The 27,894-nt window shown below is 60.8% G+C and overlaps 1 protein-coding gene across 1 annotated transcript; it reads right to left on the reverse strand.

Moving 5' to 3' along the window:
• Nucleotides 1-1,755: 1,755 nt before the first annotated feature.
• Nucleotides 1,756-26,370, reverse strand: EPHA2 (EPH receptor A2). The gene is made up of 17 exons (XM_006273035.4): nt 26,212-26,370; nt 19,865-19,932; nt 17,555-18,215; nt 11,322-11,477; nt 10,486-10,818; nt 10,233-10,357; nt 9,838-9,997; nt 8,719-8,818; nt 8,285-8,340; nt 7,992-8,117; nt 7,656-7,838; nt 7,481-7,542; nt 6,673-6,882; nt 5,952-6,101; nt 5,446-5,639; nt 4,916-5,071; nt 1,756-3,181 (listed from the first exon to the last, which is right to left on the reverse strand). The coding sequence occupies exons 1-17, from the start codon at nt 26,366-26,368 to the stop codon at nt 3,076-3,078; spliced, it is 3,003 nt and encodes a 1,000-aa protein (XP_006273097.4). The 5' UTR covers nt 26,369-26,370; the 3' UTR covers nt 1,756-3,075.
• Between the last annotated feature and the right edge of the window lie 1,524 nt (nt 26,371-27,894).

Genomic DNA, 27,894 nt, shown 5'->3' on the forward strand with positions numbered 1-27,894 from the left:
AGCTGTGGGCACCGACGCCGGCTAAACCCAGGCTAGGAAGACGGTGCCCAAAAGCAGGCAATCAATGGTGATGCGAGGAGGCAGTGGGGTGCCTGTCTCGAGCCCGGCTGCCCCAGCCCGTGGGGCTCGAGCTGGAGACGCCTCGGTGACATTCCTGGCCCGTGCCAGCGAGAGGTTAGACCAGATCCCTCACTTGGCCTTCGCAGCGATGGAAGCGCCTGTGGCTTTGGCTGTTCTTCCAGCAGAAGTCTCCTTTCCCCGCTGGAAGCGCGGGGAGAGCAGCCCCGCTCGGGGAGCGCTGGCTCGCCGGTTTGGAAGGACTGGAAAGCTGCTTGTCAACGGGCCTTCGTGCCTGCACAAAGGAACGAGCGCGCGGGAAGCCACAGCTCAGCATGAGCACTTGGAAACCCATGCTCGAGCCAAAGGCTGTGCCGGCTGCATTTCAGGGACAGGGATTAAGAGGCATTTTGGTTTCTTAAAGACTGGGATGGAGCGGAGGGATGTTGCTGAAGCTCAGGCCAGAGCGTCTGACATCTCCGCAGGAAAGATGCCATTCGGAAGCAACGCGGTGGCCAGGCCTAACCCTGAACGTGGGATTGGGGGGGCCTGGAGCAGCTTCTGGTCAAGACGCCAGGAAATGGGCCGGCTCCTCGGGCCAAGGGCCGTGCGCTTGAGCAATGCTGGAAGCACATTCCTCCTTGTTTGCAGGCAGACGATGGTTTGGAGAGAGCCGAGGAGAAGAGCGCCCTGCGAAGGGAGGGGAAGAGACTGCCTTGCCCCAAGGTCTGTGGCTGAGCCAGGGATGGACACCCCGGGTTTCAGCTGCTCCAGCCACGGCTCCTACACAAAACAGAAGCCTTTCCTTGGCGCGAGGAGATGAGGGGTTAATTGATCTGCTCCTCTTCACAGGCCCCTTTTTGTCATCAAAGGGAACCAGTAAAGTTCCCGCCAGCTCCATCGGGCTTAGCCGCAAATGGCTCCCAGATCTCTGCTGTCACACGATGGCAGGAAGCATCCGGAGGAGCGCGCGGGCCCGGGGTCTGGGACGCTGCCTGTTCCCTGGGGACAGAGAGCTTTTTCCCATGTGCTGTTCCTGCTTGACCCCGACCCGGTCAGCTTGGAGCATGTGGGATGGGATCAGGGCTTTGCGGGCCCCTCCCAAATCCAGCCCCCCCAAGTCCCAATCGGTCCCCACACACACAGAGCCACTCCGATCCACTCGAAGCAGCACTAGGAAACCTTCCCGACTGGGTTTTGCAGTCTCCGGAGGGTGCAATGGCCTGGGCCAGGCTTGGCCTTGCAAATCAGCATCTTTTGCAAGCTTCAGAGCCTGGCTAACGGCTGAGCCCGGGGACGGGAGGCCGGCAGAGCCAGCTGCACGACTCTCTTCGCAGGGTGCTGAGATCTAGCGCTGCTCCCAGCCAGACCCCTTGGGTTTCAGTGCAACGAAGTGCATCGCGGGCAGCTGGGCACTGAGGTCCCACACAGCTGATCTCCGCTGCCAAGTCAATGCAAGTATCCCAAAGCCCCTGGCTCAAACTCCTTAAGCACGCATTTAACTTCAGCAAGCGCTTGAGTCTATGGGTGCTGAAGCGCTTGGCTGAATGAGCTCTCATGCAGGGGAGTCTGCCAGGTTTGGGGCTGGGGGTCCGGTCTCTCCTGACCGCCTGGCCGAGCAGGCTCCTCCATCTCCACCACTCTGCCGGGTCCCCGAATACACCCGCAAACAAAACAGAGCGCAGGCTAACTGCAGAAAAGGTTTAACAAAAAAAACACAACATTTATTCAAATCAAAGGCAGCCTTTTCTGAAAACCATGACTCAACTTCATTTCAATGCCTGTGGTTTCCATCCGAACAGCAAATCTGAGCAAGCAGAACAGGGCTTTGATTTCTATCAATAAATATAAAAAAATAGAATAAATTATATTAAAAAATAGAATAGGTAACACTGACAGACCAGCGAATGGCTCGCAGCGAAACAAAGCGGAGCCTGTGGCAGGGAGTGGAATGGAAGAATAAATAGAGAGAAGGCAAATGATTATATGACCTTGAGCCACAGCGATCAGTTGTCGCTAGCAAAGCCATTGCGCTCGCTACCAGAGGAATGTCGTATTTTAGGCACTGGGATCTGCCCATCTCTTGAGATACAAACCAACAGAATAAAAACTACAAAACCTAGTGGTGGGGGGGGAAGGGAGATCCTTAAAGTTGCTCATAAAAAACTCCCAAAACTATGGAACGGCCTCGGTGCCTGGCTACGGGAACAGGCCAAGCAAATAAATCGAGTCAGGCTTCGGTTCAGCCTACTCCTGACATGACAGCAAGCGGGTTTCCTTGCCGCTGGAAATGTAATGCATTGCTTGTAACATCGGTTTTAATATCGGTTCCTTGTCATCCTCTTATAAAGAGCAAAGGCAAACAAACGTCGCTTTGTCACTGCAAAGTCTCGGCAACTCCAACCCGAGCGGCTTCGAAGGCAGCTGGAAAACGAGCAGAGGTCACTTTGGGAACGTCCCGCATCCCCGCAGCTCGGGAGCGGATTAGAGCGACGGGGAAGGGAAAGGCAAGCACTCTGCTTCGGCCGGCGGAGAGGAAGGACAGCACCATGGAGGTGGCATTAGCTGCTCAGCAGCCACAGACCCGGGTCTCAAGGCCACCCGTGAGGCCTTTCCAGGGACGCTACGTGGCACCATCGCGGCTGGGTACAACCACGGCACTTCTTCAGGGCACATCGTGGCCTCGCGCTCCCCTCCGGAGCCAGCCAACCTGGCACAGCAGCAATGGGAGAAATGACCCGACAATAATAATAATATTAACAATAAATAAAGGTGACTGCTGCGGAGGTTGAACTGTAGGTGCAGGCCAGGCGGGAAGGACTGGCCAGCTCCTCCGAGGGCGCTGCCATCAGCCCCGTCGGCTGGTCCCCGCGGACGCTTTTGGCTGGAGGATGATGCCGAGCACACTTCAATTCTCCACTTCAAGTATTTCCTGCTTTGCACGTCCGCCGAGTGCCTCCGTAGCCCCTGGCGAGGCGCTTGCGGGAGGGGGCTGCGTCCGCTGGGGAGGTCTCCTTCTCAGATGGGGATCCCCACGGTGTTGATCTGGTCCTTCAGCCCCATGAGGCTGTAGGCGATTCGCTTCTGGTGGCCTGGCAAGCGTACCCCGATCTTCTTAATGTCCCTGGGGAACGAGAAGGGGGGCATTACCGTACAGGAAAGGCTGGGCTGTTGTGGGGGGGAGCTGCTCTCCACCTCCAGGCCAAAAGCCTGGTGGGGGTCTCCAGCCGAAGCTCCCCACCAGCTCCTCCATCCCCGAGACCCGCTCTGAGCAGCACAGCCAGGCCCCCGTGGTCTGAGATGCAAGGTGCACTGGTCCCCAAAGTCACCACCACCAGCAGTTGCTCCATACTGGTGCAACACTGGTGTTGGGGGCAAGGAGCCTGCTATCTACGGGCCGGCTGCAGGGGTCCCTCCTTTGTCCCCCTCCTCTTCCCCTTTGAATCCCAGCCCGGGGCCCAGGCGCACGGAGAAGCCTCCACGGGCTTTGGCTCCGGCCCTGCGTTCTCACCCACGGCTAGACGCTTTCTCATGCCCTGCCCTGGTGCTGCTTCCTCCTCGCGGCTGCCGCACCTGAACAGCAAGCAGAGGCTGCCCCATCGCCTGATGATTCAGTCCCTCCCCAGCTGCTCGGCCCCATGGAGCGAGTTAATTAAAGGGTGCGTGCTCAGCTCTTGAGACATCGCGGGGGGACGGGGCAGGGAGAGCAGAGGGAAGAGAGAGCTCCACACACCTCCACGGGTAATTAACCACGGCAATTAGCCCTATTCATCACTAAACCTGGCACAAAAGGGCTATTATCCTTGCATTACCCAGGGGGAAGCGCGGGAGCAGTCGGGCTCAAGCGGAGAAGGAGAGCTGCCAGCCCCTAGGCAAAGCTGCCTCCTGAGGACCGTCCCCCGTGAAGGCTGCAGCAGGCAGCGGGGAAGCAGCTGCCTCGCCTGGCCTCAACGCCCACAAAGAAAGAGACACCCTCCTCCCTCGGTGTTTGGAGCCAGGGACCTCACAGAGCCAGGCCCGGAGGGAGTGAGGGGAAACTGAGGCACAGGACGGGGGAGCAACTGTCCCAAGGCCATCGAGTAGCCCAGTGGCAGAGCCCAGAAGAATCCAGGTCTCCCAACATGCTAACCACCCTGCCTGCTCTTCGCTTAGCAGGACGTGCCGCCTCCAGGAGGAAGTTTCCCCGGGCCAGGCAGAGCCAACTTTGTTCCCGGCACACGATGTTCTCCCGAGATCCCCGGATACTGCCCCCCCGCTCCAGTCCATCCCCAGGGTGCAGCCGAGTCATCCCATGGACCGTTCCCAGCCCAGCTCCTGTTTACACGAGGCTATATTTAACCGGAGGTGCTGGAGCAGGGTCACTTCCTGGGGGATGAGCCTCCCGGGGGATTTGGTGCGGTGGGGGGAAGGAAAGGGGCCTCCTCTGCTCCCCCTCCTCCCCACTGCCCTAAGGCCAGGAGCAGGGGCTCAGTGCGGTCCCTGACTGCATGTCACCAGGCTAGTCCAGAGCCAGGAAATCCAGCTGGGGGGTGAGAGGGCAGCAAGGGAGCTAATTTTATCCCCGCCTGAAACCGAGCCAGACACACAACTGCCAAGGAAAGAGGGAGCAAACATCCTTCTCCCCCAGGCAGCAGGTCTGAGGCTGCTCCAAGTCGTAGGGTGCTGAAGTGCCCCTGGGCTCAGCCTGCCTCCCGCAAGCCCGAGGCAACACGTGCCAGCTTGGGGAGGGCCGGGTCCAGGGCACGAAGCTGCTCGTTCGTTCTCAGCCACCCGTGGGCATAGGCCCCTTTCCAGCCCCGTGGCCGTGAGGGCTTCGGGGATGAGGCTCTGGGTGCGAGGGCCCCAGGGAGACACTCACTCGTTGCTCATCTGCGCCACCTTCTCGATGGTGGTGTAGCCGGCCGACGTGAAGTGCTCCGTGTACTGGTGCATCTTGATGGACTCCAGCCACTCTGCGACGGTGCGGAAGGGGATGCCCTCCGAGCCGCTGGTGCTGGGCAGGCGGATGGACACCCTGCGAGGGCGAGACAGCTCCAGGAATTAGCTTTGCTGTGCAGTGCGGCAGGGGGAGACCACCTCCACCACCCTGGGGAGAGCCTCCCACGGGGCAGGGCCGGGGGCCGGGGTTCAACGCGCTCCAGCTTCAGGTGCGGTAGCTCTGCTATCCATCACCCCACTGCCCCCAGCCCGGCTCCCCCCAGCCCTCTGCCACCAGCCCCCTCCAGCTTGGCGGCTGTCTGGCAATGCCAGCTGCACACGATTTAGTGTCCCCCACTCCATGCCTCCAATACCAGGAGTGTCTCAGACCCTCACACTGAGACCCTCCTGGCTGAGCTGGAGATGGGGCACAGCAGCTGGGCTGTGGAGGGGGCTGGAAGGGGTGCCTACCGAGGGTCGAAGTCAGCCATGGTCTTGAGGGATTCGGGGGCCCGGATGAGCTTGTCGAGGATGCTGACGATGTCGTTGAACTTGGGCCGGCGGCTCCTCTCCTGCTGCCAACACTGCATCATCAGCTGGTAGATGGCGGAGGGGCAGTCCACGGGCGCAGGTAGCCGGAAGCCATCGCTGATGGCCTTCATGACCTGCCACGGGGAAGGGGTGGTGTGTGAAGGGGGCGAGTGAGCTGGGGAGTGGGGACCATCCCCTATCCCCAGGGAAGCTGGCTGGGTCCTGGGGACATGAAGCTCCCCCTGGGTACATCAAGCCCCCCGATGCTGAGCAAGGAGCTATGGGTCAGAGCATCCTCCGAAGCACGGCCCATTTGACCCCCGCAGGCTGTGAAGGCGCTGGGCTCCATGGAGCATGCTGCTCAGGGCCCAGGTGAGCAAAGGATTTGGGCACGGCTCTCCTGCCAGCTCCCCCCTTGCCTGGCCTGGCTGGCGGGCAGCGCTCACCTCGTGGTTTGAGAGCTCCCAGTACGGGCGCTCGCCGTAGGACATCACCTCCCACATGACGATGCCGTAGCTCCAGACGTCGCTGGCCGAGGTGAACTTGCGGAAGGAGATGGCCTCGGGGGCTGTCCAGCGGATGGGGATCTTGCCGCCCTGCGGGAGAAGATTGCACTGGTCAAGGATGGTCCCCGTCTCACCCCTGCACTGCCCAGCTGGGGTGGGGGATGGAGGTCCTTGACCCCGGGTTTGGTCCCTGCCAGGTCTGATCATGAGACAGTACCTCCTTGATCTCCGCTTCCAGCTATGCCGGGTCGGAGGAAGGGGTTTTCTCTGGGAGGGATGAACAGCTGCCATGAGCCGTGGGAGCACAGGCAGGGCTGCTCACCGCTGGCTGGGGGCTGAGTGCCACGGGGATCTCCCACCCAGGCTGTGGGACACGTCCCTTGGGAGGCAGGCAGGGCCCTCCAGCAAAGCCCAGGAGCAGCTTAGCTTTGCACACCCCCGGCAGAGCCCCAGGCCCAGTGGGGCAGTCACCATGGGGCAGGTTTGTCCCTGGCAGGAGCTGAGCAAAGCCCTGAGCAGGGCAGGCAGCGTGCTGGGATGGAGGATCCTGGATGCACAGTGCTCCAGGGCTGGAGGTGAGGATGGCAGGGCCAGGGCAGACAGGCACGTGTCCAGCACCAACACGAGTTGGCCAGGTCTGGGTGGAGGGGGCAGCACTCACGCTGGTGGTGTAGGTGGCATCGGGATCGTCCTCCAGGACGCGGGACAGGCCGAAGTCAGACACCTTGCAGACCAGCTGGCTGTTGACGAGGATGTTGCGCGCGGCCAGGTCCCGGTGCACGTAGTTCATGCTGGCCAGGTACTTCATGCCCGCGGCGATGCCTCGCAGCATGCCCACCAGCTGGATCATGCAGAACTCGCCGTCCTTCTCCTGAGGAGAGGCCGCGGTCAGCACTTCCCCGTCGCCAGCCCCAGTGCCCCTTGGTACTTCACCCAGTGGGCCACCCATGCTACCTATACAGTGCAGCCAGCTCTGGGGTGGGCTACTGCGGTGGGACTCCTAGCCAGGGGGACAGGTGCCAATCCAGGCTCAGAGAGGGCCAGGAGAGCTGAAGTCCTAGATTGGGCTCTCGTGCAAGACCCGCACACAGGAAACCTCCAGGGGCTCAGTTATCATACAGGGGAGGAGAAGTAATGCCTGAGAGACCCTGTGCTAGGCGGTCCGGCTCTCATTCTGGGAAAAAAACTGTGCATTGGACTACAGACGCCTTTCCTTGCCGGCCCCTCAAACCAGGGGGGGCCTGGCAGCTGCCCAGGGACTTTCCATCATTGCCGCTGCTCGTTTGCTTTGCACTCTGCTCTGCTCGGGCTATCCAAGAGGCATGTCAGAGTCGCCCTTCCCCAAACCCCGGGGTGGACAGGATCACGGCCGCCCACATGCTCCCAGCAGGGAGCAAACCCGGCCCTGCCGGCTGGGCCGTGATAATCCCTTCCCTTCTGCGTGTTCAGCAAGGAAGCAGGACACCTACCCGCAGGAACCTGTCCAGGGCTCCGTTCTCCATGTACTCGGTGACAATCATGAAGGGTTTATCTGAGGGGAGAGAGGCAGATCTCAGCATGGGCGGGCAGCGATCTCGCCCCGTAGAGCTAGCCCTGCCACTTTATCAGCGGAGTCGCTGGCCTCGTGCCCCAGGTGGTGCTTACATTTGGAGACGACGCCTTCCAGGCGGATGATGTTGTGGTGGCAGAACTGGCCCATGATGCTGGCTTCGCTCAGGAAGTCGATGCGCTGCTTCTCCGTGTAGCCCACCTTTAGTGTCTTGATGGCCACCGGCACGTCCTTCTTCCCGTTCTTCAGGGTCCCCTTGTAGACTTCCCCGAACTCACCTGGCGGCGGGAGGGAAGGAAGGGGTGACCCACGCATGGCTTTGCTTCCCATCCGCCCCCTCTACGTAAGCCAACAACCCTGACTTTGGGCACACATGGAGAGGCAGCCTCGTCTACCCCAGCCCCCAACCATGGGAGGAGGGGGTGACCTACCTGCCCCGATCACCTTCTGGCGCGTGACGCACGAGGGGTGAATCTCGGTGGTGAATTTCAGCACGGCCTGGTTGGGGTCCTCGTAGGTGTGGGGGTCCACGTACGTCTTCAGGGGCTTCAGCTGGTCTGTGGGGACACGGGGAGTGAGGCTGGAGGCGACAGGCATCCATCCATCCACAGGCAAGGAGCAGGGTTGCAATGAGATGGGGGAGTCGTGCCCTCCTTGCTGCTGCACCCCTCGCTACAGGGCATGCGGGGAAGGGAGCCCCATCCCGCCTCGAGTCCTCACTCACCAGACTTGGAGTAGTAGACGTCGTTCTCCGACTGGCGGGCGCGCAGGTTCCTTTTCCTAAAATAACAACGAGAGAGTTGGATCTGGAGCCTCCAAAGCATCAGGGACTCCCCAGGTCCTCCCTCTCCGTCCAAGACCCCGAACTGGAGCCACGAGGGGTCCTGTGTGCCCACCTGGGCCCCAGCACCCGAGGAGAGCATGGCTCTGCTCCTCTGCCAGGTGGGGAGCTCAGCAGCAGCTGGTAGGCACGGATGAGGCATTTCCACCTCCCTCTTACTCACTTCCACCCTGCTGCGAGGTCCGGGTTGCAAAGCCCCGTCCGCCGTGGAGACGTTATCCCTCCCCGCCGAGAACCAGCAGAGACCAGCCGCCCCGCGGGGAAGGGAACGTGCAGCCGCTGCCTTGTGAAAGGAAAGAGGGAGAGAGGAAAAATACCTTCGGTGAAAGTACAGCATGGCAGCCACCACGAGGGCCAGCAGGAAGACCCCGGAGACAGCACCGCCGACCACGGCCGCCGTGTTCATGCCCTCAGTACCTGCAGGAGGGAGGAAAAGGATTGGGAAGCTGCCGGGGATCAAGCCAACGCTATGAGACTAGACGCAAGCTAGGACCATCACCGTGGCATGGCTCCGCGGCCGCCTCGGCTTGTCCGGACCCTCCTGTTTCTCTGCCTACATCTCTCGTGCCTCCCGCCCACTTGGACAACAGCACCATGGGGCTGTGCCTGCCCTGAACGACTGACACACGGGTGCAGGCGTGATGGGAACCATTGGCCTGGGAAGGAAGCAGGACCCGGGGTCCCACTGCTGACCCGCAGAGGGACTCTGGGAACCCAGACAGGTTCGAAGAGCCAGCACCACCAAAGGAAATGCTCACGACATACGGATATCTATGTTTTAAACAGCAAGATCAATGACAGAAGGCACCAGAAAAGATATCAAGGACCCAGCAGTACGGAGAAAGGAAATGATTCAAATATATCAAGGACCAAGAGGTCCAGAGAAGGGAAATGATTCAAAAGGATAAGATGCACATTCATCTCCAGGTGTAACCAGCCCATCAATATCTGAAAGCAAAGCGATCTTAAAATTTCTAAGTCCTGAAGTCTCTAACTGGTGGCCAGCCCATTAGGGAAAGGCCCGTTTTACCTTGGTTTCAAAAATAAGTCTCTAAATGGCATTAATGAAGTACACGTGCAAGGGAGCAAGTCATAGTTTGAGGCCAAAGAGCACAAACTCCGCAGGGGCCCCAGCTTTTACCCTCTATGGCTTGGCCAAAACATAAAAAGCTTGCTAAATTAGGCAAGTAATTGGTGCCGCTCTAATTAATATTCACATGCCTATTCTTATTCCCTACGTAAGCATTGTCTGATTTAAACTTAGCCGTGTCTGTGCTCCATCCACTCGGTGTACTTGAGGCGACCACGATTTTATTCCCGCCCCCGCCCCATTGCACAGCCGGGGACAAGTCACAGCCCTGTTTTATGCCTTGGTTTTCCCATCTGTGAAATGGGCACCACTAATGGGGGGCTCGACGCGCATCCCCTGCACTCACCCCCTGGCAGCGTCTCGAACTCGAAGGTGTCGCTCTCGGTGCTCTGGCCCTCCTGCGTATGGGTCAGGATGTGCACCCTGTACATGGTGCCCGGCGCGAGGTTGGATAGGGTCACGCTGTTTCCTTCGCAGCGTACGACCGAGTAGCCTCTGCTATCCATCTGCAGGAAGGAAGCAGGAGCCCCCCGTCACCTGGAGCTGGCAGCCTCAGGCCCTCTGGCCTCACTTCAGAGCTGGGGATGTCTCCGCTCCCCGCTGCCCTCTCAGCCCAGAGCCTTACGCACCCAGAGCCTGGCCAAGGACAGCAAGGACTCGTGACGTGCATGGACCCATCCCTCCACGGCTCCCAGCCCTCCAGTGAGCAGAAGCCCCCGAGGAAGCTAATGGTCTCGCTACCTTTTTTCTGTAGGTGACCTCGTATCTCGAGACCCGGCTCGCCTGCCGGGCTGGGACCATCCAGGACAGCGTCAGGCTGGTAGCCGTGTGGCCGTCCAGGTTCACCGACATCACCTTGGGAGGTTCTGGGCAAGGGAGAAGAAGGCTGGGATGAAGCGGGGGCCGAAAGGGGCAAATGCCAGAGACATAGGCATCACAGAGCTGCAACCAGAAACCCACCCCAGCGCCCCTATGGACCTCCCCGCGCCCTTACCCGTCTGGTTGACGCTGATGCTCGCAGTGCCGTAGTTGCGGCTGTTGCTGAAGGACGAGACCCCGTTCCTGGCCTCCACGGTGAAGGTGTAGTTCATGTAGGGCTCCAGGTCGCTGACGGTCACGGACGTCCCGGTCAGGCCGTGGGGCGGTTCTGAGTAGCGGATGCTGGAGTCACAGGGCCGGCACTCCCCGGTCTCGGGCCGGCACTGCTCACACGTGATGGTGTAGGTGACATCTTTGCGGCCCCCCGTGTTGCGGGGTGGGGACCAGCGCAGCTGCACCTTGGCGCCCAGGCCGATGGCAGTGACGCCGTGCGGGGCAGACGGGGGACCTGGGGGTGAAGGGTAGTGAGTCATGGTGCCCAGGTCTTTCCACCGCTCCGAGGCAGGGCAGAGCCATCACACGGCTCCAAGGACAGGGAGAAACCAAGTCCTGAGCTTGTGGATTCCTGGCAAAGCCACGGCCAGCCCACACACCCCACGGGGAGCATCGGCCAAATCCGCGGTCGCGGTCGTGCCCATCAACACAACCAACACACGCAGGGAAATGCAGTAACGGGGGTGCTCCCTGCATCAGAGGAACAGTGGAGAAGAGGCAGGACTCTCAATAACTTGATCCTCTGGGGTGTCACCACCCCAGCCTCTCGGTGCCTCAGTTTCCCCAGTGACAATAAGAGGCAGGAAGCCCTTCCCAATCCCCAGGGTCATTGCAGCAACCCTTGCACAAGACTGAAAACCACCGAGGGCAGTGCTGGCTATTCCAGGTGAGCAACAGGCGGTTCATGCTGTTGGGTACTGGAGGGCAGCTCGTTGCCCCACATGGCCCCGTACTTACGTGAGCAGGGAAAAGAAGGGGGATCCTCGGCGGACCGGAAATAGCCTTCCTCACACGGGCACAAAGTGGAGCCTTTGGGGGAGGGCAGCGTGTGCGGGGGGCACTTGGCACAGGTGCCATCGGAGATGTCCGGTTTGAAGAACCCGGGAGAGCAGGCTGCAGGGGGAGAGAGCGAGGCCGGGATTAGCTCGTCCAACATTGAATGTGCGCTGGCCCATGCACCAGCCCTTGATCGGCAGCCATACATTGCACAGCCGTGCTCAGGATGGCTTTCCGGAAAGGACTAGCCCAAGGCTTTGCAATGAACCACCCCACCGGTGCCAAGTGCCCTCCGTCCCGCCTATCTGCACCACCCCGCAGAGCGCAGAAGGTTGTCAGGGATTGCTAAAGGGACACATCTGCCGCATCTCAACAGGGACAAGCTCCTTCCCATCGACACGGCTGCAGCCTCGCCAGGGTCGTATCGCGTTAACCACCTGCTGTCAGGCTGGTACCAGAGCAATCCACTGCAGAGCTGCCCCCAAGGCATCCTAAGCCGGATGCCGGCAGCAGGCCACGCCTGGCTGGGACTTTATTTTTGCAAACTCTGCTAGTTTCTTTTCTTTCCTTGTTCTGAACAAAGAGAGTTGGAGCGGGGGGAAGGGGGGGAAGTCTCAGTTGTGTTCCTTGACACGCGTTTTTTCCACAGGAACCTGCTTTCCGTCTCCGCCAGCCTGGGGGGTCCCTTGCTCCAGCACTTTGCAGAGGAAGCGGCTTCGGAAGCCAAGCGGCCTGGCTTTTCAGGAAGCCTCGGTGCTTGGGCTCAGCCCAGGGACCTCATGTCCCTCCTCTGTGTTACTGGGTCTTTAGGCAAGCACAAAGATCCCAGCCAGGCAGGGAAAAGCTGCTCTCACCCCCAGGAAAGCCTGGGGCAATAGTGGGGGGACTGGCAGAGCCCAGCTGTGTGCTTGGCCCCTTCCCCAACAGCCTCTTCAGCCCCCAGCCCTTACATCAGGAAGCTTAACAGCCCAAGACAGGAGTAAATCTCCTCTCCCGATCTGGCTGTACTGGGGAACAATAGGGCAGTAAACCTGTCAGGGCCCCAAGGACGAGCCCTGGTGCCCAGGACCTGGCTTCCTTTCTCCGGGGAAGGGGAGAGAGACAGGAGCCTCCCAGGCTTTTGGAGGAGAATGAGCTCTAGTTAAACTGAGATAGACAGATAGACAGATGTGCAGATCGATCGACAGACAAATAGATAGCTCTGCAGGCATACAGACAGATGCTGCAGTGTCACCAGCTTTTAACGTTGTACCCAGAGGTTTGTAATGCTTGACCTTTTCCCTCAAAGCTCCAGCTCCCGGAGTCCTGTGATTTCCTGGCAACTTCAGCTTTCCTTTCAACCTACAGTATGCTTCTAGCCCTTGGAGTTGGAAAACAGGGTGGCGCTGCACCTGACAGCACCCTGCAAGCTCCCCAAGCAAGAAGGCAAGCGGGAAAATCCCAAGGGTCATTTTTCTTTTCAAGCCCAAGCTCCCGAGAGGGGCAGGGGGGCTGAGGAGGAAGACAAACAATTTTGGCAGTGCTCGCTGCACAGACAGGGGATTGTACTGTAAAGCACGGCTTAGACACAACCCTAGGGCTTGGAGAGCCTACATGCAAGTCCTTGCTCTCCCACAGCTGTCCTGGACTCTCCGTGTGGGCTCCTCATCTGCACGCTGGGCACAGCAGCCCTGGCATGAGGACGAAGACACCACAGAGCCAGAGGCGCTCAGCTCCTGCCAGGAGAGGCTCCCGGGGATACCTCCGCAAAGCCCGGACATGGAGCAAAGGATGACTTTAGACTTTAAAATATGCAAAACGCAAACCAGGCAGACCCCGTCCTGGCCCGCCACCGCACCCTGGGAACTGGAGTTTCCATTGCCAGCACCGCTGCATTGAAGGAGACACCTTTCCTCTCTATGGCTAAGCACGGAAGAGCACACGGCCGGGGTACAGAGGTCATCAGTGCCCACAGGGCTTTTCCAGGGGGGTGGCATATGCCTTGCAGCAGCGCCCACTGCCCCAATTCGGAGCCCGGGCACACATGTGCAGACACAAGGGTCTTGCTGAGGGCTATAAGCCCGTGGGGACAGGCGAGCGGCCCAGGGAACAGTAGGCGGAGAGGGGAGGATGGCAGACTCCGGCTGCAGGACCCGAGGCGGGAAGTAGGAATATCTGTGTTTATTCCTGGAGATAAACTCCTTTGTTTCCTTCCCTTCGGGCTCCTTTCCCAGAGGCTGTTGGGCCCCGAGGGCTAGTGGTAGCTGTCCGGGACAGGAGGTCAAGGAAACTCTCCGCACAAAGGGCAAATTCCCATCTCCGCCCCCGTTCCCCTTCCGCAGCAGGAAGCACCTCCATCTGCCCTGGGGGGAGCAGAGGGGCAGCCCTAAGGCGTGTGGCAGGGGGTGCATGTGTGTGTATGTGCCTCGAAGGTAGACTTTACCGCACAGGCCTATACCCCAGGGACCAGCACCCGTATGCAGAGGTGCGGCCCGTTGAAACGCAGGCCCCAGCAAGCAAGAGCCTGCCCGCAGACGAGCAGAGAGACTTTGCAGCCACGTGCCCTGGGAGGTGCCAGTGTGTTTGCAGCCACTGCCAGGCCCAATTGCCCTATTAAAATCTGAGGGCGATAGGGCACAGGGTTGGCAGGTCTGGTGAGGACTGCCTCCACCCTGTCTGGCGCGGGGAAGAGTGGAAATATGCCCCAAAAGACGAGAAATCCCCCCATCCCATGCTAGCCAAGGATGGAGGGAAAAGCAGGGCGACGGTTGGACAAAGGGATGCATCTGCCTGCCTGGTTTACAACCTGCCAGGGTCACTTAGCTTAATGAGACCATTAGCCAGCAGGGTCCCTATCCCCTCCCCCCGTGCACACACGCACAGGCTTGCACACACAAAGCCTCCATTCAGCGGGCACAGAGCGCCTGTGTCTGTCCCGACACCCTGTCAAGGGTCCTGGCGAGTGGACGGTGGGCGCTGGCTCTCCCAGGACGACAGCGGGGTTGGAGTTGGCTGGTGCTTTTGACCCGTCCTGGGCAGGCAGTGAGAATGAGAGGAAGGTGCTGGAGGAAGACAGATGGAGCGTGGCTGACCAGCACCGGGCAGGGGCACTGCTGGGGAGCGACGTCTGTCCATGCCGGGAGGTTCGGCCCGCTGCTGGCACAGGGGACACCCGAGAGAATGCCAATAGCCGCAAAACTGCAGGGTCTGGGTGGGGAGGGGGCCACATCTTGGCCCTTGGGGGAGCTTCCCCCATTGCTATCCCTCCCCATCCCCTCACTGGTCACCTGCATGACTCCCTGCAGCGGTACCCTACTGTGCTAGGCGCTGTGCACACACCTGCCCCAAAGAGCTGGCTGTCGATGGCTACAACCGGGGAGCACGTGGCGCCGCGTGGGCCAGCAGAAGCAGTGGTCTCGGGGTGCTGCAGGCCTGGTGGCTCTGGGGACGGGCGCGATGGAGAAGGAGGCTGACCAGCCCTTCAGATACGGGCAGCTCCCGACTGACCCACACCTCCCTGGGAGCACAAGGGGGTCCCTCCTGCTGTGGCCCGTGCCTGAGACATGCTCCATAGATGCCAGGAGCATGTCTGAAGTGTGGGCCATAGCAGGAGGGACGTGCTCCACAGGCGCCAGCCCCCCGGGCACCTGGCAGCCCGGGCTGGCCAACCCGTCGCAGCTCCATCAGCCCCTCACTTCCCAGTGCAGCCAGTTTGTGCCGAGGCAGGAAGCATTACAGCGGGGAGGGGAAAAGACCTCGCTGCGGCTCCGGGGACCATCTCTCCTCCCTGTTCCCGACCATCAGACCCTGAGGGTCCCATCTCAGACTCTCCGCTTAGGCATCCGCATGGCGAGGAGCAGTGTTCTGGTCCTGCCCCAGGGCTGCCCAAACCCCTCCGCACCCAACTCAGAGGCTTGTGCAGGAATTGCAGCCCCCCCAAACCCTCTGACCCCAGTAACTTTCCTCGCCCCCATGGGAGCTCTGGGCAGCCGGCCCAGAGGCTCCAGGACCCGGGGTGGGGGGAGAGGAGGCGATGCAGGGATCGCGTTTCCCCCGCGGCTCTGGAATCCGAGCCCGATCTCCGAGCCGGCCCCTCTCTGGCAGGGCTCTCGCACCGCGACTCCTCCGCTTTCTCATCACCTGCCCCGGAGCTGGAGGCACTTGCATGGATGCCGGTGCCGAGATGCTGGGTGGATGGGCACAGCCAGACAGACCTACCTCCGTCCCGGGCTTTTGGCCCAGGGCATCTCTGCCCAGCAGGACAGACGGACCCAGCAGCAGCTCCTGGATTGCAGTAACCCAGCAGCACTGGCCCCTGGCACCCGCAGCCTTGCCTGCGGGATCGGCTGTGCTTTCTGTTGTAGTTATGATGCTAAGAGCCAGCATTTCCCTTCTATTTTAGCAGGGTCCTCGGGGACCTGCTCTGCCAGGGACTCCCATGCAGCTGGGCTTCCCTGCACTCCCGGCCAGAGGAACTGGGCAGCCTTGGGAGGTGGGAGGAGGAAGGGGCTGATGATTCACCCCCCAAGACTGCTCTGCTGGGCCTCATCTGCCCGCAGGGCCATCTGCCGAGGGGCAGGGAGGGCTGCTCCTCCTGGCTTGTGTTTGCACAGCTCCGAGCACACGGGGCTGGAGCTGGGATGCTGGGGGAGGGGGCCTTTGGGCCCAATCCGGCCCATGGATCAGCCCCACATTTGGCACCACCCTGAAGGCTCTTTATCTCCTCTCTAGGGAGCTCCTGGGGGTGGGCCTGAAGGATAATTTGATTTCCCCCCACATTCCTCCTGATCAAACAGAGCCCACGCAACCCTGCCAGCCTCTGCATCCTTATCTGCCCTTGGCGTCCTTGCTTTCCTCTCTGCCCCCGGGAAGGCGCCCAGCCCAGAGGAAGTGCCCTTGTAACGAGGGAGCAAAGAGGCCCTCAGCTAAAGGGACCTGGGCACGGACGTGCCAAGCCCCCACCGCCTCTGCAGGGGCGCAGCCCCCACGAATGGCAGGGGAGGGGGTTGGGCTGGGTCCTTGGACAGGAGGGGTCCTGAGCCCTGCCCTGGGCTCCTCCGGTCCCCAAACCGGGACCCAGCCCCGTGTCCAGGATACAGACGCTCTCCAGAGAGCTGCAGGATGGCAGTGGGACGCCAGCCCCCAACCCCCTTCGTCCTGTTCTGGGCACCAAGCAACCTGGCCAGGAGACGGTGCACTGGGGATGACGGGCACTGGAAACCCAGCAAGGAGCTTGGGGGTGGGAGGGGAGGGGGGGGGCAACGTTATTCATGCCCAGGCCGCGGTTTCCCTAAGCGCCCGACAGCACGATCCCCAGTGCCACGCGCCCTGCGCCCCATTCTCCTGACGCAAGACCGAGGCCCTGTACCAGCACAATGCTACCCTTGCCAACGCCCTTCCCTGATCCTCCCCTCCTAGGCCTGTCCCAGAACTGGGCTGAGACCCCCACACCCATGACCCACAGCAGGTGGCAGGGCTCGGGGGTCACGGAGCCACCGATCCGGCCACGGTTGAAAAGCAAAGCCCCGTGGAGCCGTCGGGGGCAGCCCCGGTGCCCCTCAGGCGCTTCTTTCTCCACGGGGAAAGAATGCGGCTCGGCAGCACGCTCATTCCTCGCATAGCTGCCGCGCTCCCCCCGCGCCGCGCATGGCCCTGGGCAGGGGATTCCCACCGCGCCGCGCCTGCCTGGGGCTGCTGGAGCGCAGCTCGTCATGGCCTGCAAAAGGCATCCTGGCCCCTCTGTCCCCAAGGGCAGGGATGGTGGCCCTGATGCCACGGGGGGCACGGGCAGGCCAGATGTGACCTCTTCCCCCTGCACCTTCCCGGCTGCCGGCTCTTATCTCCCAGCCCCCATTCCCCCCCTCTCCCCACACATTCCTCACCACGCATGTAATGAGGGAGTTGCCAGCCCGGCACAGGCATCTGCTCCGTGGCCGCCCCCCCACCGCCCGCCCAACACTGATGACTATTGTTTGAGAGAGATTTATCGTGAAGGCTCAAATCTCAGCTCCAGGGACCCGGGGCACTCCTAGGCTCTCTGCAAGCCAAGGGGAGGATGTGGGGCAGGCTGCAGGGGCTGGGGCAGAGGGTGCTGCTAGTCACCATGGGGCTGGGCAGCTGGAGATCGAGATGGGGGCTCAACACCCAGACAGACAGCCCCATCCCATGCACACAGCCCCAAGAGCCCCCCAGCAAACCCCTCCGGGAGCCTTTACCTTTGCAGCTGTTCTCCACCTTCTCGTAGCCGGCCCGGCACTGGCACTGCCCGATGGGCACCAGCCACTCCCCGTCTGAGTTGCAATGCATGAGGGGCTCCTCGCTGGCCACCGCGTCCTGCACGCAGGTGCCCTGCACCTTGGCCAGCGTCTGCGAGTCGGCGCCGGCCATGGTCTCGGGGAAGAAAGCCATGTTCTGGTGCACGTCGGGGCACTTCTTGTAGTAGATGCGGACGGAGACCAGAGCCACGCAGGCCCCGATGTCCTGGAAGGCCAGGTAGAAGCCCTTGCGGGTCAGGGGCCCCACGGAGCGCACCTCGACGTTCAGCTTGACGTTGCGGGTGGTGAAGTCGTCGCGCATGGTGATCTCGTCGGGCGCGATGGTGTCGATCTTCTTGAACTGGCGCTTCTGGAAGTTGGTGCCGTAGTCCACATCCGACTCGGCGTAGTAGAGGTTGAAGGTCTCCTTGCAGGAGCTGGCGCCGCCGGGGAAGCTGTTGCAGTCGCGCACCGTGAAGTTGAGCTCGATGAAGATGCGCTGCGCCTCGCTGCGGTAGATCCAGTTGGTGCGCAGCCAGTTGTCCTGGTCGCCCTCCATCACGTTGCAGACCGAGTAGATGTAGATGGGCGAGTCGTTCATGACGTGCTGCAGCAGGTCCCACTGCCCGGGGCAAACCAGGGGGTTAGATGACCACAGGCCCCACGGCAGAGCTCGCTGCTAGGCTTGGACCCGGGGTGAAGCCCACCCAGCTCCGGTCTCCAGCACTCCCCAGAAAGCCCCGACGTGGGCAACTGTGGGACCGCTCGGGGAAGTTTCCTCCCGATTTCCATCAGGCTGCTCCAGCCCAATAAAACCCGCATCTGCTCTGCAGGCACTTTCCCAGCACGCCTCCCCGCTGTGCTGCCTCCTCTTGCCATGCCAAGATTTCCCATGGATCCCCCCACCCCCAGCCCACAAAATCCCTGGCAGACCCTGATGCTGCCCTGGGCTTTTACAGAAGGGGAAACTGAGGCACAGGGCACTTAAAGCCCGATGTTCATAAGGGTCTTGGAGTTGAGGTGTCCGACTCAAGAAGCCGAAGGGGAAGTCTGGAGCTGCCATCCAGCCCCCGCCTGCTCCTGGCGTTATCCCACAGTCCAGGGACCTGGGCCAGCCTGGAGGGGCTCAGCCGGGGTCTCTCCACAAGATGCTGCATCGGGTGTGGTGCGGGTCCCTGCATAGCCCGGGGCTGCAGGCAGAGCTGGGCCTGGGGGCATCCAGGCTCCACCGTGGAGCACGTAGAGGAGGAAGGAGCCGGCGGGATGAATGCGTCAGCGCGGCCCGGCTGGCAGCGCACACGCTCCAATTAACCTCTTGACATGGCAGGGGCAGGGGAGGGCAGGCAGGAAACCCGCCGGGGGCAGAGGAGAACAGCAGCCCTCGCTGCAGGCCGGGGAGAGAGGGGAAGGGGTCGCCAGCCTGGGGGTCTGCGCTGCTGAGGACGAGGGCTACTTGATCCCACCCGGAAACCCCTCGGCCGCACGGCTGCCCTGACCTCTGTCCCCCGAGATCCACCCCCCCCACGCACCTCGCGGGGCTGGGGTCTCTCACCTGGGGCCAGCTGTGCACTGTCCTGGGCCGCGAGCTCAGAATCGGGCCCCGTGGGAGTGGGCTGCGTCACTGCAGACTGCAGCATGCGAGGGGTTAAAAGCTTCAGCTGCGGGGGCTGGGATGCATGTCAGGGGCTCAGCTCTGGACCCCACTGTCCCCCTCCCAGGCTCAGCCCAGGCCTGGAGATGCAAAACTCCCCCTCCTTGCGTGCCTCAGTTTCCCCATCTGGGGACAAACCCCCAGCTCTGCTGCTGTCCGGAGCTTGGTGCTTATCTTAGCTCCGGCCACTTCCCCTTCCCCTTCCCAGGCAGACGCTGCAGCTACCCTTCTCGAGGCACCCCGGGGCCATACAATGCCCTCTCCAACCTACCGTCCTGCCTGCCCCCACATCCCACCCCCACACATGTTAAGGGACATTAAAGCAACCCAGCTGCACCTCTCCCCACCCTGGGGGGGGGGCTTTGTGTTGATTTGAGGCCTGCTGCTCCTTAAGCCCCAGCTCCAGGACCCCGGGCAGAGGGCCTGGGAGCACAGCACTGCCCGGGACCCCGGAGCCGGAGGGCACAGCATTGCCCAGTCCTGTGATGCAGATGTCTCACCCCCACGCTGCCCTGGCAGGGCCCGATCCCCAACGAGGACCAACACTGCCTCCCCCCAGACAGAGACGGGGTCTCCTCTTGCTAGGGGGTCAGGACACAGCGCCAGGCGTGCACACTTACCCCTCTCCCGTAGGGATGGGTCAGCCAGCCCAGCTCCCCTTGGGCTTTGGCAAAATCCAGGAGGACAACTGGAAGAGAGAGAAGGCAACATGTTGTTAGACCCACACTGCAGACGCCTCGTCCCCACCACGATCCTGAGGGGTGTGACACCCCGGCGGGTTGAACCCTCGAACTGAGCACAACCGACCCCGTGGGCTAAGAGATCGGATGAAGCCCAGACCAGCCTGCCGCTCTGGGGGATGATGCCTGGCATCTCTGCCCTCCCGAACCCACGTGCCAGCTCCCCAAAGCCACGGGCACTGGGCAGATGCAGCGTTGGACACCGGCAGCGCTTATCTTTATTGGCACCAAGCCCTGGTGTTTGAGAAGCTGAGTAACCAGCGGGGACATGCGCTCTTTATTTAGGAACAGGGCGGCAGCCCCAGGAGGAAAGGATAGAGGAATCAAAGGTCTGGGAGGGAGTTTCCAGCAACAGCCCATCGCTTCCACATCATGTTAGACGCCGGGACCAAACAGTCCACGGTGCGGCCTGCTGAGTTACACCAAGGATGAATCTGGCCTCCATCGCAAGGGTTATCAGCCCTCGTGCTTCAGGGCATCAGCTTGCGCAGGGGCAGGAAGGAACGGCTTCCCCCAGCTGAGCACGAGAGGGACCGATGCCGTTCCCCACAGCCTTGGGATACCAGGCAGGATGCTTTGCGCCAGGGCAGCAGCTCCCGTGTTAGCAGCCGCCCGTGCAAACCTCCCTGTTGCAAATGCCCCTGCCTGCCCCGAGCACACCCTGCCAGCAGGATTTCGGCCTTCACGGCTCCCGTTCTCCAGGGTTTTTCCCCCCGCCCCGTGTGAGAACGAGCTGCGGTGTCACGGGGACAAAATCTCTTCCAGACGCCGGTTTGGAGGCCCGGGCTGCTTGCAGCTGCCAAGGCTGAGAACCGCTCATTAAAGTCGCGCTGCAGCTTGGAAAAAACAACCCTCCTGCCTTCAGAGGAGCCGTGTCTCCGCTGCCTGTGAGCTCCCACTCGGGCCGGGCGAGGAGCCCCGGGACATGCTGCCCCCCACGGTTTAAACGGCCCCAATTCTGCTGTCACCGCCTCTTTGCAAGACCCCGGGTCTGTGCTTGGCTTGGCAAGACCTGCGGGGAGCATGAGCAACGGAGGCCTGAAGCCCACTGGGTCCCTCTGCTGCGACCGCTCCCCCTTACACCCCCAGGTTTCTACCCCCCAGCTGATCTGCAGGGATTTAGCCCCGTGGCTTCTATGGGAAGTCAAGCAGGGTCATGAAACCCACAAGGAGTGGGGAAACCGAGGCACAGGGGGACTAAGTGACTCGCCAGAGGCCGCGCAGGAAGGCTGTGGCAGAGCTGGGAGTTGACCCCAGGTGTCCGGAGCTGCGGTAACAGGACCGGGCCAGTTGGCTGCCACACCTCAAAAGTGCAGCTGTGCCCAAGCGAAGGTCATGAGGAGGGAGACCAGAGACCACGCGGCAGGGGAGAGCCGGCGGGCAGTCCCCAGCCCCCCCGGGAGCACCGCTGCCCTAGAGGGGCCTGGGATGGGAGCTGGGGGGCAAAGTCCCCGGTCCTGTCCCTGGAGCTCAGGCATGTCCACACACGCCCAGCTAAGACCGGCCGGTCCCAGCAGCGAGCAAGCGGAGACCGGATGCTACCGAGGGATCTGCCGGGCTCGGAAAGAGGAGAGAAAGCACAGGGGGAAACACAGCCGGATGGAGCCCAAAATCAAAGGGCCGGCTGCCGAGGTCAGAGCGGAAGCGCTTACCGGCTCCTGGACCCGGCCTGCCAAGTGCCCCCGAATCAGCCCTGCAGGAACGTGCTCCGGGAGGGGTGGCGGGCAGGCGGGCGGCATGGCAGCTCCAGACCCCTGCACTCAGGCCTGTGATCCCGCGGCCCTGGCCCACCCCCCCCCGAAGAGCCCCCAGGTCTGGAGTGTCCGCCCGGGATCCCTGGGGCCAGGCTGGCATGTGGGGGATCGGGGAACAGGAGGCAGTTCTAGGCCCCGGAGCTGGCTCCGGCTGCAGGCCGAGAACGAGCAAACTCGTGACGAGGCAGCGGATGCAGCCAGGGACGCGGGTCCTGGCGTTGCACTAAGGGCCGGTCTGAATGCACCCCCTGCCGCAGCATGGCTTGCTATCCCCAGCCCACGGGAGGGGCAAGAAGAGACCGCTTTCCCCCGCGTGGCACAGCCCAGGCCATGCAGCACGGAGCCGAGTGCGAGGGCGCGCTGCGAGGGCACTGGACCCATCCTGCTGCTGACGGGTGAGGCTGAGGGCAGTCGGTCCCGGAGGGGAGGCTGCGCCGTGGGTAAGAGCCACGGGATTAGTCTCGCTCTTCCCCAACGCAGGGGAGCTCGACAGGGAGACCTTGCCGCGGCTCCAGCCCGCGCCCCCGGGACTCGCCGCACGGGATCTCCCTCCTGCCTGGCGGCAGACAGCCCTGGCTACACGGCGAGCCCCGTCCGAGCCAGTCGTGCCCCGTGCTGAGGAGGGAAGCTGTTGGTTTTGTGCAGCGGGGATTTCATTCAGGCCTTTCATTTCCTGCCTCCGGCCGACTCTGCCAGTGCCGAAATGTCTCTGCCACCTCCCGGCTCAGGCGATCCCGGCTGGTTTATTTACACTCCAAGGTGGGCTCATCTGGTTTCCATCCCCGGCAATGCAGGGCGCCAGGCGGAAACCGGCACCATTTCCTCCGCAACCTTAACCCATTTCTTTCCCTTTGACTATCCCCCACCCTTCCCCTGGCACTGGGCTACCCCTAGTCCAAGCCTCCCAGAGCTACATGCCCCAGTTTCATTGCAGGTGATGGGAAGATCACAGACCCATTTTACTGCTGGGGAAACTGAGGCACAGAGCGGAGGAGTGACTCGTGCATAGCACATGCTCCAAGCAAAAGCCCTGCTGAATCCGGGCCGGGGCAGGCAAACTCTCACGATGCCCCGTGCTTGCTCCCCCGGATACTGCTCCTACCCCGAGGGTGGCATGATATCCTCGCGTGACATCACCTCGCCCGCAGCTGCCTTATCACCGAGCCGCCCCTGCAGATTTTTATTTGCAAGCTGCCTCTTATAAGCCGGGAAAGAAACCAACCCCGGCCACGGCCCGTCCCGGCATTAGCCGTGTCATGCAGACAAAGCTTTCATGGGCCGGGAGAAATGCCTTCCTCCCCACCATTTTCATCTTTCTTTTCTCCCCCCTTGCTTTGCAGGGTATGATTTAATCTCTTGTCATCGGACACGCACGGAGCCTAAGCAAACACAGGAAAAGGATCCTTTGAGACGGCAAGTGATTTATTTGCCCAAGACCACAAAGGCTGGCAAAAAAGAAACCCGTGAGCACGGCTCCAAGGCAGGCAGCTGCCTACCACAGCCAGGGCTGTGGGGCTAAACACCTGTCTACACAACAGCTCCTGCCACGGCTGAATGGCCACCATGTCATGCCAGGCCCCAAATGGGACACGGAGCAGAGCTGGGATTCGAAATCAGGTTCTCAGCCCAACCAAGAGGCCACTTCACCCAGCCACCCTATGCATTTCTATACGGTGCCACCCTGCCCTGCCTTCTCCCAGCATCAGCTGGCACGCTCTCCTCCCGGCTTTGCACAGCCGGCGATGTTCTGCTTTACCGACAGGTGGGGAATCGCCCGATTGCTCCCCTCGCCTAGGACATCGGTACGTGCCTCTCGTGGGAGCAGACCGTAAAGTGTCAGGATCCATCAGGCAGATGAGAGACGAGAACTTTACGCTCCAACAAGCGTCTGAGATTATAGCCCAAGGACGCGTTCAAAGCGTGGCTTTCTAAAGCAGCCGATTTAGCTCCGTTGCGGCATTAAAAAAAAAAAAGTATAAAAATAGACCCGGGGAGTTTACCGAATTAAAATCCCTCCCCGAAGTCTGCAGCAACTTTAATTTGAAACTGCAATTTGGCAAGAGATGAGACTCCAATTACGCTGGCACTTGGAAAATAACAAACACAGCACTCGTCTTAACAAACTACCGCGGCTTTAATCCGAGCGCGGGAGCAGCCCGGAGAAGCTGCTGTAGTAATGCCTGGGGTCTGTTTCTTTTTTTAAGAACAGTGCAATAGTCAGAAAACTGCTGCTAGTCGTGAAGCACCGGCTTTCCCCCACCACGCCTTTTTAGGTGCCCGACAGAAGGAGGCAAGTCCTAGGCACCCAAAAGAGCATTGCTCCAAAATGCGAGCGCCCAAAATTAACAGCTGCAGTTAATTCATTTTTTGCCTTAAATAACTATTTGCTTTATTGACTCTTCTGCCTCTTACTGAGCAATTACAGCCCAGCCAGCCAGGCATGCCCATTATTCCAGTGTCTTGTGCGTCCAAGCCACACTTGGTATGGGTTTTATTTTTTAAACTCTTCCAGCATCCAGAATAGCCCTGGGCTCGGCCTGGGACAATACCTCAGGTTTGGATGTCTCTTTTTTTGTTGTTGGAGACATACAGAAGGAATCCAATTAGGACCGGCAGCTCCTTTTCTAATGATTACTTTGGATGACATGAGTCCACACTAGGCTCTTCCATCCAAGCCGACTCTGGGAGCATTTCAGTCTAGATGGGCGTTTTATCCACGCGGTCTCTCTCATCACTGCAGGGCAGGCTCCGGGGCTGAGCCCATCCTTGGCTGAAGGGGGAAAGTACGGACCCCAATCTGGATCTGCACGGCGCAGCTCTGCCCGCAGGCATTTCGAAGCACCCTGCTTTAATCTCTCTCTGGGCGTCATCCAAAACTCGGGAATTAATGGGAGTTTTCCCACTGCCTGGATCAATTACTGATCCCTGCAAGCTTGTCTGCAAACAGTTTTTTAAAACCGATTTGAGCGTCGAGATTTAGCAATAGAGCTAGTTAAATCTGTACACACGCACGCACGCACACAGGACGACTGCAACAGGATGGTGCTTCTGGGGGTGCGAGGCACTCTTTTTACAGAAATGGGCATAACAGCACCCTTATACCGGGAGCAGGGAGCACCGAGGCACAAAGCCACAAGGTCGGACCCTTAAACTATTCCAAAATGTTCCTTGATATTTTCAGGGCACAATCCACTCCTGCTTTTAACTCCTGTCCCCCGTGCGGACGCACACTCCCAAAACGCCTAGACCTAAACTCTGGAGTCCAGATCTGGAGCCAGACCTCCGAGCATGGCCCTACACGGGGAACCCGGTCCCGCTCCGTTCTGCAACAGGGGAGCAACTTCCCCGCCGAACAAAAACTCAGCACCAGTGGTGGTCAACCCTGTCCGGGGACAATCCCCGGGGCCAACACCAGGTTGACTCTGGGGGAGAGAAGAGCAGCAGCAACCCCACACGCCCATTATGTGCCTCTTTGGAGGAGACAAACAACAGATCCTTTCCCCGCCGCTTCACACTTCTACGCCGGGGTTTGCACAGGATACGAAGGGGAATCTGGTGGGAACCCCCTGCTGATCACACTCCTGGGCGTGAAAAAACACCTCGCCCACCTCCCAGCTACTTGCTCAACCTCCCTGCCCCTCGGGCTCAGCCCTGCCAGTGGACTCATCCTGCACCCCAGCCCCAGCTGGGGTGATCTGGGCAGTTGAGCAATCCCAGTGACACTCCTTGAACTTCCCCATAAGTTATCTGCCCCTGACTCAGCCAGCTGGGGTGGATTTGTGCAAGGGCCCCTTCCTCAGCGATGAGCCAGGAGACAGAGCTGATTCCAGTAACTGGGAAGTTTTCCGCCTTTCCTGACACATTCACGTTTAGGGTGAGGAAACCCATTCACCTGCAGCGGGGCTCCAGCTCAGCACTGGCTCCCTTACACCGCCATCTGCTTTGCATGCGCCCTGGCTGCCCGGATCCTGCCTCCTGGCAACTTTCTCCTCCCAAACCACGCACCCAGCCAGGTCTCCCTTGCTCTTCTGGCCCCCTGAGCACTTTTGATCCAAATCAATAGCACGCAAGAAAGACACGCGGGCGAGAGGCTGGTTGGGGGGCACTCTGTGGGTCCCCCCCCACCCCATCCCACCTCAGACTTTCCAACTTTGCATTTTTCCTAATGGAAACTCTGGATTGGGGTGGGGGAAACCCACCCGGCTTCCAGTGGGACAGCAAAACCCTGCCTCCAATGGGGCAGCGGACTTGGCCCACATCCGGGGGGGCAAATACCCCCTTGGCTGGCAAAGGACCTGGCTCTGTGGCCCCTCATGCCCCAAGTCCGGGTGTGGGCACCCCAGGGGCAGGTGGCGGGGGTGTTTTCCCAGCAAAGAAGGGGGCAGCGGGGTCTGGGGCTGCGGGGAGGGGGTCTGGGGTGCCACCTCCCAGCCAAGGGCATGGGAAGGCAAGGCAGGGTGCCCCTTTCCTTACCTTCCTTGGCCTGGGCGCTGAGCAGGGTGCTGGAGAGGAGCAGGAGGGAGAAGAGCAGGGGTCCTGGCCCCCGCCTGCGCTGCATCTCGCCCATGCCGTGTCCCTGCTGCCCTGAACTTCTTAATGGGAGTTTGTGGGAAACTTCGCTCCTGTTCATTCATGCCCCCGCTGATGTCACCCAGGCCACTCCCTAAGGAATGCCTGGGCCTGGCCCTTAAAGAGACAGCGCTCCCGCATCTGCATGGGGGGGTGAGGGGGCAGGTGGGATCCCCGCTGCAGCTTTGATCTTTGATGGATGCCCCATCTCGGGGCTGTCCTGCTGGCAGCAGGGGGGCTAAGCTGGCAGTCCAGCTGGAAACCAGCAGGACATATTTGGGAGGGAGGGGGAGAGGGGGGTTGGGGACAGTCACCCAAACACATCCCCTCACCCCACAGCTAGCAATAGACCCCTCGCCCCGAAACGTACCCCTGTCCCGTCACCTGGAAAGATACCCCTTGACTTGCACCCAGAAATATACCTTCACCCAGAAGTGTGTCCTGCCTCCTTGCCCAGATATACACCCCCGCCCTGTCACCCAGAAATGTCCCCCTCGCCCAGACATGTGCCCTCCATCCCACCCCGACCCGGTTCGGTGCAAAGCAGGCGGCTTGGGGAGAGAAAGCCTCGTTCCCACAGCCTGGCCCATGAGCAGCCGTCCAGCCTCCCTCCCTGTCACCGGCGCTGAGCTACCTACACCCTCTTTCCCCCCCTTGGCCACAGCGACTATGTCTTTAAATGCCTCTGCCTGCTTCGAGCAAGTGGGGAAGGTTAGATAATTTATTCTTTAAATGCCACCCGTGGACATTGCCCCTAGCAAGCATGTGCTTTTTGCAAACTCATTCCCTGGGGTGAAATTTTCCGCCCATCCGGTGCAAAGGTCTAAGTCTGGTGGTGGGGGCTGAGCACATGACTCGCCGGCTGGCAGGGGGGCTTTTGAGACGTTAGCCCTGCACACCCTGCTCTGAACAACCTGCTCCATGCCAACAGCTGCAAAATATACCCCCGTCCCATCACCCAGAAAGATACCCCTTGACCCTCACTCAGAAATATATCCCTGCCCCGTCGCCCAGAAATGTGTGCAAACCAGGAGGCAATCAGGGCAATGGTGCAGGCGAGAGAAGGATTTGGGCAGGGCTCTGTGGTCCCAGCCAGGCACTGGGCAGACCCCCCTCATGCCAGCGAGAGGGGATTGAAGAGATCTTGGTGCCGCATGCAGAGGCTGGAGCTGATCCTGCATTGGCGGGGTTACACCGTGCTGTTATATGGGCTAAAGAGGAATTTACACTGATTTAGACCCAGAGCCCAGCAATAATCCTGTTATCAGTGCAGGTATGTGCAGGCCTCCAGTGCCCCTTTGCAGAACAGACATCACCCCCCGCCCTGCGTAAAACAGCCTCGTGGGTTTGCTTTTCCACACCCAGTAGCTCTGCTGGCGGCAAGCCTCAGAAGCAACAATTGCAGCCAGCCCCATAGGGCAAAGGATCTCGCTCTTCCCCGGCGCAAGGGAAGGCCCCAAGGTGCCACATGCCATTCCCAGCCCACAAAGCGCTCGTAAAACCCTAGCCCTGGACTGGTGTTTACACTGGTGGGAAGCGAAGTGTGGTGGCAACAAACCCTGGCAAGGTGCAAATGAGGCTAAAGCT

The sequence above is a fragment of the Alligator mississippiensis genome, chromosome 13 (assembly GCF_030867095.1).
Source record: "Alligator mississippiensis isolate rAllMis1 chromosome 13, rAllMis1, whole genome shotgun sequence".
NCBI classification, from domain to species: domain Eukaryota; kingdom Metazoa; phylum Chordata; order Crocodylia; family Alligatoridae; genus Alligator; species Alligator mississippiensis.

Bases quoted from the DNA above. Each gene is read 5' to 3' on its own strand.
- EPHA2 (XM_006273035.4), bottom strand. From the start codon at position 26,368: ATGAACAGGAGCGAAGTTTCCCACAAACTCCCATTAAGAAGTTCAGGG. The intron at 19,933-26,211 runs GTAAGGAAAGGG...TCTCTCTTCCAG, and splicing joins CAGCGCCCAGGCCAAGGAAG to TTGTCCTCCTGGATTTTGCC. The intron at 7,839-7,991 runs GTAGGTCACCCC...TCCCGCCGCCAG, and splicing joins CCAGAAGGTGATCGGGGCAG to GTGAGTTCGGGGAAGTCTAC.